This window comes from Tachypleus tridentatus, chromosome 6 (genome assembly GCF_004210375.1).
Source record: "Tachypleus tridentatus isolate NWPU-2018 chromosome 6, ASM421037v1, whole genome shotgun sequence".
NCBI lineage: Eukaryota > Metazoa > Arthropoda > Merostomata > Xiphosura > Limulidae > Tachypleus > Tachypleus tridentatus.
The window spans coordinates 95,904,005-95,915,148 of record NC_134830.1 but is presented as its reverse complement, the minus strand read 5'-3'; the positions used below and the strand labels follow the sequence as shown (position 1 = coordinate 95,915,148).

The window sequence follows — 11,144 nt, the reverse complement described above, 5'->3', positions numbered from 1 at the left end:
GAGGCTGAGCTTTTGATTTCTCAATGTAAATTTAATTGGAGAAAGGCACATAATTACACAATGTGTAACACTTCAGAAACTGTGAAGAAAACAAATATATATTACTTTACACAAAATTAAATAATAGGATTCCAACGTTGAATTATGGAATATTATGTACTAAAATCTAAATGAGACACAAAAAGCCTGGATACCACTTCCCTAAAATTGGCAACTTGGTTACAGGCATAGCAATAGTAGCTTCTGACAAAGTGCTCCTGATATGATCTGTGAGTTTGTCACAATATCATTACAATGTATGCAAAATATTTCTAGTAAGAGGTACAATGGAGACTATTTTGGAGGGCACTCTTTACAAATAAGAGCTGTGTCAAATATCACAACATATCATTTAATACCTGGGAATGCATTATACAGAATTCTGAAAATTCCAGGTAGTCTCTTACACTTAAAGTTACAAAAGAGGCTCCACTGTCCTTGTACTTCAAAGAGGTAGAATGATATTAATGGATACATTTTATTTTCCAAAGATGAATCAGAATATGGATGTGCTAGAAGGTTCACTATCTGGCCCAACTTTAAATCAAACAGGATAAAGAAAGTATGGTTTAGAGGCCCATAATATAAATGTTTGCTTGTACAAGTTTCAAGGCAATGACATTCAGGCTCTGAAACACCCTTGCTGTCTTGAAACTACTTGAACAAGCAAATTCCAGTGAAGGAAATGTATGAGGTATATTGGTAACATAACAGAATTAAGGAAAATATTTAATGCTATCCTCAATAACAACTAGTGTTTTCCAACAAGGAGAAAGTCTGCATCAAGCACAGTTTCATCAAACCTTAAATGCTTTGAATCTGATTCTTTTACTTTAGTTGTAACATCATGTACTTTTACCTGGCAGAATACCAAATTTTGTAAAATGTGAGCAGAGAGAGTACTTTTGTTCTTACAGAGGGCTATGAACTTTCCTCAATTTGACTGGTAAATTTCCAAAAACTGACTGAGAGAGAAACATAAGTGATATTTTCTACAGACTACTTACAAAAAGAGCCATGGTTTCTGCATTGTTGGGTTTCAAAGTTGAGAGAGCTGACAATGCAATAAGTGGAAACTTGGCCTTTTCCATTCAGTGTCAACACATGTGAAGAAAGAACTTTATGACTATCTGATTGCAAAGTTGTGCCAGCATTGTTTTGGATTTTAAAAAGTAGAATGATTTATACCATTCCCAAACAAGGAAACTTGAAATGAAGAGCATCAGAAAAATTTAAAACATGTTGATTACACTAAAAACAAAAGGTGTGTGTGACCATATTTCCTATATTATGATGGTGGTTTTACACTATGCAGAGTTTAGATTGAGCTGGGTATGTCTGCTTCCAGTACATTTTGTTCTTACTAACCAAATCCATTAAAAATCATTATTTATTTACATAAATTTTATCACTAACAGCACCCCAGTTTTTTTACACCCCTTTACTTTTGCATCATTTCAGAAAGTGTTGATTGTGCAACTCTCCTTCACCAGTTATACTGCACCATTTTTTACATGTAGTCCCTTCTACTATAGTAGCACAATCTTCACTTTCAAGAATTGATAGGTTCAAATTAAAAAGAATGAGGAGAAATTGGTGGGGGGAATTAAGTAACCATGAGAAATACATTTTCAGTGTCAGAAACAATACTGCCTTCATTCATTGTAGCCACAGCTAGCTCAATTTCACTTTTTGAATCTAAATCCTAACAATATCTGAGTCTTATGCCCTTCCAAACAAATCTGGTTTGATCTGGATTAGGGAATGATCCAGAAACACAGTCACATACATGTTCTGTTCATCCCCATAGACAATTAGTTCTCTCATGTACAGTACTTGAACACATGAAGATTGATATTAACCCTTGAGATAACGCACGAATTTGTACATTTGAGTGTTTTGTTATATTGCCTTCATACATGTTGTCTTCATAACTTGGTTACATTATAATTATGCCATCATTGTCAACCAAGCATGTAAGAATACCTACCTATAAATAGATTCACTCTGAGGTTAACATAGTCACAACCATGTGGGATTTCTTACAATAGACACTGGAGGCTTTGGAATTTAAATTAGGGACTCCCCACGTACCTGCTGGTCAAACAAGGTATTGTGTTGTTTATCTTTTGAAAACTTTCAAAGATTGTCTTGATTTTGACAATGTAAGAGTTGAAATGTACAAGATATTTAGTATAGGACTTAATTCATTGTTTCTATCTTGCCACAATCCAGTGTTGAATTGATATCTATTAAGCTGTAATTTCGTGCTCGTACCAGTAACAACATTGCTTTTGTGTACAATTGTCTTCTATGGGCCTGTAATTTGAATATATGTGTGTGTATTTGCTTATATGAAACTTTAGCGATGTCAATAAATTTAATTCTTGATTGTTATAGTTTCACGGTGTAGATGATATGAACGTAGTTCATATGGGGCAACACTCATCCAAAACTAGAATCCATATTGCAAAGGTGGAGAAGCTGGTGAATGCATGACAGTATTCAATTAAGTGAAAAACCACCACCTTGAAAGAACAGGTATGACATGATAAAAAACAAAATGGCACACTTTTGGGGTATAGCACTACTTCTAAAACATGTATGCATTTCAGCAAGTGAAAAACACAGTAATACATATAGGGCTAAATGTAATAAGCAGGTATGTCAGTTAATGATGAACAGGTTGTTGCCGAGATGATGTAGAAGTACAACCACCTTGAAATACCTATTTTGAAATCTAAATGGTTATTACTTTGCTCTGCAAATTCTCTAAGGTTTTGTTTGGCATGGTTCTCAACTAAAACATATGAAGAAGAAAGTTCAGTAAAATATGATTAGCTCAAATTAAAAAGATACTTGCATTAATGGAAACTAACTAGAACAAACAAAAGCAGTAACATTTTCAAATTTCAACACAATTGTTAAATATAATAGGGCAGATTTGTTTAGTTTTGTGCTCAAGTATAAATCTTACATGTACATATGCCATTTGTTTTTTGATAATGCTCCCTTAGCAACAAAACTATATATTTGATTCAAACTTAAAAATGCAAAAAATTATTTGAACTTTACATATCAAGGGAGATTACAGGGTTAAAAACTCCTTTGATTCCTACTGCTTAGTTATTTATTACCACCCCAGATAGTTGGTCTAAAATATAAAAGCCAGATGTCAGTTTGTGTGTGTGTGTGTGTGTGTGTGTGTGTGTGTGTGTGTGTGCAGGTGAGATTATATTGAGTCACTTTTAAATTGTGCTAATCTTAGAGTTTTTGAGACTGCAGTAAAATTGTTTTTATTTTCTCACTTTGTGTATATTATTGTTCTATGATGAAGGCTGAAGTTTGGTGCACAAATTTTGCCAAAGGAAGGGTGACCCTCTGGGTATTCTTTACAAAATTCAAATCCATAATTTTTTAAGAGGGCCAACAAAGCTAATTTTAATATAAAACATTCAAGTAACTTTCTAGAAATATGTAATAACTAAGAATATGTGATGTATATTTCTAAATACATTAAATACCATTTCCCTGTAAAAGGAAACAAGACTTTCTTGTTTAGAAATCTTTACACACAAAGTTGAGAGAAATAGTTTAAAATTATTGGAAAATTATTTTTCTTTGATAATGTGTCTTCCTTATTGTATTTCAGAGCATTCTGTTGTGTCTAGGTGCATTCTAAACATAAAAATATTTTAAATTAGGTTAATTGCAAATTAGACTAACTTTCAACTTTAAAAAAATGTTCAAGATTTACAATAATTCAAAGTAAAATTATTATTTTAATGATTAGAGAAACTGTTTACAGGAACCAAGTTAAGAGTACTGTAAATACTATTTTAATTTTTTTGTGTAAAAATAAACTACTTACAGTTATATGTGCAGAATATATTTATTTGAACAAAAAAACTACAAAAACATCTGCCAATGTATAATTGTCAAGTTAAACTAAAACAATGCATATGAATATAAATTAATTTCATTTCATTAACTACATATAACTTTTTTTTTACTTAACAATTATGAAGCCTATTTATTGTTTATACAAAACAAATAAATGGTGTAAAAATTCACTGCGCAAACTGTAAAGTGCCTAAGAGATTTGATTATATTACATTTACATATACACAAGGCTCAGCAAAAACAAAAGTATGTTGTTCATATTAACATTTATTAGAAATACCAGTAGAGCAATGAAAAAGTTGATTCACAAATGAAGTTTCAGAAAATAAAGTACATTCATGCAATTCTGTTAACAGGTTTATAAAATTAGTGAAAAGAAATTATATAATGAAGAATTATGGTGCAAGTTGAATAAAATGTTACACAAAAATAAACTAAATGTATACAACCAGAAAACAATTTAAGCAAAATTTATCAAATTTTCATATTATTTCTAGTTGAAAAATGAAAAAAGGTGTATCAAGTAACACTAACATGACAGATATGAGCAAATCTACAACACTAAATCACAGTAACTTAACAGTGACTAGATATTAATTAATATTTAAAAATAATTGTGGTAATATACTGTCATGTATTTCTGTAAATAAAAACGTAAACAATGTTATAACTTAACAAAAAATTATAAAGCAAAATTATAAATTAACCGTAATTATTATCTAAAGCCTAAAATAAAAGTATATTGAAAGCTACTGGCATCTGTTATATTACCAAGTGTTGAATTGAACTATTAAGTTGTACCTTTTATTAACTACCTCAAAATTCTACTTAAACACAAAATCATGTTATTCTACAGTGTCCATTAATTACTACACATAGCATATAATGAAACAGTAAAACTGTTTGTATTTATCTTCATTTCACAGTTATAGAGATCCTACTAAGTGAGGCAAACACAAAAGTTATTGAGAGAATTATCCTGGTGGCCATTCCATCTGTCGTCCACCAACTACATGGATATGAAGATGGTATACTGACTGGCAACCTTGTTCCCCATTGTTGATCACTGTATTTGAAAAAGTTTTTTATTTGAGAAAATAATTACATACGTATGCATACGTGTGTATGCAAAAAACTACATTCAATTTATCATCTAAAGGAGAAAAGGTGAAATATACAAATGCAATTCCCTATTTTTAAGGTTTCAGTCAAATAACACATTAACAATAACACCAGCACACAAATAGGAATAAGCCAGGATACAGCTACAGAACTGAAATGATACAATATCTCTTTCAAGGTAGGAATGACCAATAACACCCTTTCAGTATCTTCAAGACTAATACATAAAATATTATAAACTCTAATATTAGTTGGATATAAGGATTATCACACTTATAATGGTCAAATATAACCTTCCATTCATGGTTTATGACCACTTGCTGAAAAGTACTTTGTCCTGATAAAACAATAATTCAAAGTTGTTACTCATGTGGAAAAGCTGCCTCATGAACTAATCAGACAATGTATGCCCCACCTTTGTATCTTTTATAGAATAATATTTTCTGATGCATACACATGAATCATATGACTTTCTATTAGTTTATAAAAAATGGGGAAAAAAATACAAAAGCAAGTCATTTTGAATAGTAATGCAAAAGTTATGCAACTGCTGTTCAAACATTATAACTGACATTTATTTTTTTCTAACATTTCAAAACTACTTTTTTCTTTTTACATGAATATCACACATTTTTAGGAGTCATCAATTCAAAACTAATACCATATTGAATAATAAAACCTATTTTTTGAACCTTACAAAATACTAGGTAGCATTGCTAAATGCAGAACATGTAGATTAAATATTTGTAGCTCATTCCTACCTAATTCTATGTTATATACATTTGGTTTTGTAGTCATACAATCAATAATCTTTCGTTCTCCACAAACTGAACAATAGAATTAGCAATGCTATGAAGCCAGTTTAATTTGCATATGGAACAGGAACTCATCAAAAATTAGCATTAAAAAACTTACCTATTCTATAACCATTTACCAGTTTTTCTTGAGCTGCTAAATTCTTTGTAACTATCAGCATGTGACCTAAAATCTGAAAAACACAAATTTACCAAACATCTAAAATGCCAAAATTCACTAATGAGGAAAAGTTAAATAAACTTAAAAGTTTAATATCACTGATTTAAAAAAAAAACTGCATTTTTATTATTTAAACTGTAGGTGAATGCTTTTCAGGAGTTTTAACTAACAAAACCCATTTTAAGAGTTTAGTGTGAAGAATGTTAACCCTCAAACTACAAACTTTTTATATTACTCACTCCTTGTAGAGGTTCAAATATTGTATATTACATTAAACTATTTTATGTGTTTAACCACTCACTACATTACTTGGTGTTAAGAACTCACCAAAAAATGGGTGGGCTGGTAAATTCAATTCTTTCATATTTAAAATACAGTGAACCCCCCAGCATTAATTAGTGGGATTAACTGCAATTTTTTATGTGTGTGAAACTAATGTTATCAGGGATTTTGTAACTAATAAAATTATGGACCCACAAACAACTTTGCACATAAATAAGAAAAAATGTGTATAAAAAATACAGTATTTCAGATCGTATCAGTTTTTCTATGGTTAATAATAAAAATAAAGGTATCTGAATTATATGTTTTTATAACCTTAGAATCCACTTGCAGAAATAACAACATATGGTATTACCATACAGATAATGCTGATAATTCTTTTTCTAACACTATTCTATTTTCAATTAGTTAGTAATGAAATATTATTTTAAAACTTCCAAAAACTCCACAGTAATTACTTATTATTCAAGTCAGATGTTAGTACACAAATGTTTTTGAAGTGAACCATACATTATCATATACCTCTCAAGCATCACACCTCAGTTCATTTCTCAATGTAGTTGTTGTACCACACAAAGGGATATGTACATTATATTGGAGCTTACCACTGTTCACACTGAATTGTTCATAATCACCTTCCAGCACTTTTCAAATACTTTCTAAACACTCCTAAAATGTTTCTCCAAGAATGTTTTGGAAGCTAAAATCTACATCAAAATTAAGTGGATTCCACTGAAAGTTTATAAAATTCCCACTTATTTGTTCAACATATAAATGCAGACAAAAAAAACAAGAAAAACTTATTACACTCAATTTCATATATTGTTACTATAATATTTTCATGTATTTTTGAAAAAATTAAAAGGCTCCTTTTCAAGGATGCATATGCACCCTAGAGCTTTTCAATATGTACTACAGGTTTTAGAAAATTCATATCATATTTCTTCTAGAAATACACAATATGTGCTTAGTCTGGTCACTAATTTAATAGTTTTAGGGTAATTTTATGTTTGCTCTAAAAAGTAACTCATCAAAATTATGTACCTTATATGAAAATTTGTTTCATCAAAATAAATGTAAAAATGCAAAAGAATAACAGTATTTGAATAAACCTTGATATATTATTTAAAACTTAGTTTTAGCTTATGTTTTTAAGCTGAAATTTCTTTTATAAAACTTTAATGACTGTTGGTCTTGCACAAATAGATGATGAAGAAGCATCACACATCCCAAAAGTATGTAATGTTTATTACCAGTGTTTAGTGTAAATGTGAATATTTTTTAACTCTAACATTATGAAAGCCTCATTTCTAAGATACTTATTGCTATATTCAAGTCATTCAAGCAAAATGACAGTATATTGTTAACATTAGAAACACCCAAATGATTAAAACATGTAAAAACAACTTAATACAACAGCACCTGCACAGCTAGAGGTTAAGGTTTTATACAAAAAATATACTTTTTATTGGATTTATGATAAGAAACCATTTCAACATATCTTCATTGTATTAATACGTAATACTTTCAAACGACAAAGTTACCTTTCATTAACTAGGCGAGTGAATTTGAAGACTAATACTGTGCAAATTTTAATCCAACATGGTTAAACAAAAAAAAACAACATGAAAGACAATTGGTATGAGTATTTTTAAAAAGTCTATAGGTAGTTTGTCTACAAAACATTATTTCTTGCCAAGTTCATAATGACTCCTTATCTAATCATAAATATGTATACAAAATAAAATTAAAATTAGATCCAGCAATGTTTTGGGCAATGTATACCTTATAAAGCCAAAGATTTATACTTTTTATTGTACTTACATGAAATTATTACTAATACTAGTAGTTTTCATTTTAATGGACAGATCCCACCCGTTTCTCAAGTGAAAAATTTTGCCTCAATATAGGCCTGAGCCAAAATGTCTCACTCTAGAAACAGGTGGGATCTGTCCATTGAAGTGAAAACTACTAGTATTTAGTAATATTTTCATGCAAGTACAATAAAAAGTAAAGGCAATAACCTTAGTAATTAATAATTAAATGGTAATCAGATATACTAGAAACTTAGCCTCAGCACTAACAAGTTTTAAGAAATAAATGTAAAAATGATTTGATAAATATCCAAGTGTTGTATGCTTTATGTTTAATGCAGTAGTAGATGAAAAGTGCATAAGTGGAACTTCAAGCACATTACATCCAAAAGAATGCTAATGGCTTCACAACAAAACAACTTGCCACAAAATTATGCACATTATTAATACAGTACCTTCAATCCAACATAAAAAACTGGATTTTAGCAATAGATTTATCAATGGGGGTCATTGGCTTTTAAATAACAAAACTTTATGGGTCAAATTTTATTATGATTCCTAATAATACATGTTACAGAAAACAAATGTATACAAAATAATCAGTGTTGAAGTTAATTTCAGTTTTTACTGCTGAGGGGTTCCTGTGTATTTTGCTTACGAATTGTTTTTGTCAGCTTTTACAATAATTATTGTACTAGTAAAAAAATAAATAAAATCACCTGATGTAATGCAGTAGGGAATAGAACAAAAAACCGATGTGGATATGTACTATATATAGCTCTTTAAGATAACTTGTGTAAGAACAAATAAATGTATCACAAGCACTTTTAACATTTGAAATAAAAAACATCATTCTTAAAAACAACTTTCTAACAGCCAAATTGTTCAACATAAAGGCATCAAGGTACCATTTGGTCCTTCACGGCTGTCCTTGAACACCTTTTTGAATGTTGATTCATAGTAATTTGATTTTAAGATTAAAAATACTTTTATACATCAGAAAAATTTCAAATTTCACACGAGAAAGCTCTATACCTACCGATTATTATTTTTTTTTTAACAAAAAAACATATTTTATCTGTTATTTTTGCTATTGTAGCTATTTATGGGCTTAGTCAATTTGACCAACCTTGTAACTGCCATACAAATTTAGGAAATAGATACAACTTGCACCTTTTTGTTCTAGAATGACTGCAAGTTATAACACGAAACCACACATGCTTAGTCAAATAGCTTAAGTCTTAAAACATTATACATAGGTAGTTGGCCTTTAGATGTTTTTAAGTACATGAATGATAAGGGATGGCTTTAAGATTTTTTCTTTTATTTTTGTTTGTTTTAGAAATTTGTACACAATCTTTGAATAAAAAGTGAGCAACATGTAGCTTTTGAAATTAGTGAAGAATTACACGCATTCAACCATGTTGTACAATTGTGTAAATTGTTCTATTGAAATATCAACTGAACAAGACATTTGCCACAAGTGGGACTTGTTTGAAATAAATGAGGATTTCGTCCTTGCAAAAGTATGGTTTGTTTTTGAATTTCGAGCAAAGCTACACGAAGGTTATCTGCACTAGCCATCTCAAATTTACCAGTGTAAGACTAGAGAAAAGTCAACTAGTCATTACCACCCACCACTAACTCTTGGGCTACTCTTTTACCAACAAATAGTGGGATTGATCATAACATTATAACACCCCCTTGGCTGAAAGGGGGAGCATTTTTGGTGCAATAAAGAATCGAACCTGCAACCCTCAGATTTATTTTTTAAATTTTGTTTAGAGGATGGAACAGCTGAAATTGACCAATAGGTCCCATGCTGTTTCAAAATGTTATCTCTCTCTCTCTCTCTCTTTATATATACATACATATACAGAAAGAAAGAAAGACTCTTGTTAATGCATCCAAATAGTATAAAACTGGCCTTTACAAAGTAAACTGTTTTTACTTTGTTCTAACAGACCAGTATTTTGTAAAGTATAGTCTTATTTTGGTTATAATACATGTGTATATTTGTTACTATTTAAAATAAGTTAATAAATTTTAGTTATTTGTCTTAAAACATAGAACAGTAAATAAAGTATAGAAAATAATGATCTCTTATACTTACAGATTTTGTATTTGCTTGCTGTAATTTGCCAAGCCTTGTCAAATTTTGCATATGGAGGATGTAAAACAATTTTTTTAAAGATTTTATTTGGCATTTGGAACTAACAAAAAATTACTATATCAATATCACAGAATTCCACTATAATTTATCAGGCTTAGTCACTAAGACGTATGTGGGTAAAAAAAAATATGATATTTCAAGCTTTACTATCTCTTACCTTTCTGCTTTAATTCTACCCTGAAAAGGAATAGAACCTTCCATGAACACTTCATAGAAAGCGAGAAAACCATATGTGGGACATTGAGATTTCAGTTGGTCACACAAACACACACACACATTAATAGAGTGAAGTAGTTATATGTAAGCAAGTATTTCCAAAAATCGAAGAGATGGTTTGTGCCACCTTGTTTGATTCACTGAATATATCTCAGAAAATAAAAAAAACTAGATGGTTATTGCTTTATATTCTAGGTTGTCAATATTGGTAATTTGAGTTTCTAATTCATAAACTATAGACATTGTATTTAAACATTGAAAATATAATTTGAACCAGTGCTACATCCAACATACCATGTGACACAGATATTTAGATGCTTATTTAACACTTTTAAATTAAGAAATTAACTAATGTATAATACTAAAATTTAAATTATAACCTACAAATGTGTTGACATACATTTATAAAATAGTAAATAAAATTCTGAATGCAAGTTTACAAATTTTATGACATGCCCTTCGATTCCTGACGATGTAAACTGTTTTCTTATAGTAAAGTCACTTTGGGCTGCTCCCCAGTGACTCAGCGGTATGTCTGCAGGCTTACAATGCTAAAAACAAACAAACAGGTTTTGGATACCCATGCTGGGAAGAGCACAGATAGCCCACTGTGTAGCTTT

General features: G+C 30.0%; 1 protein-coding gene across 16 annotated transcripts in view; it reads right to left on the bottom strand.

The window, feature by feature from the left end:
* Positions 1–3,915: 3,915 nt before the first annotated feature.
* Positions 3,916–11,144, bottom strand: part of LOC143253090 (prestin-like) — a 144,425-nt gene continuing 137,196 nt past the window's right edge. For all 16 annotated transcript variants that reach the window (XR_013029367.1, XR_013029366.1, XR_013029368.1 and 13 more), the window contains 2 exons: positions 5,980–6,052; positions 3,916–5,008 (listed from right to left, as the gene is read on the bottom strand). Coding sequence is in view for 13 of the 16 variants with exons in the window: in XM_076506313.1 (XP_076362428.1) it covers positions 4,917–5,008; positions 5,980–6,052 (165 nt within the window). In the remaining 3 variants the exon portion in view is untranslated. The remainder of the gene's footprint in view (positions 5,009–5,979; positions 6,053–11,144) is intronic.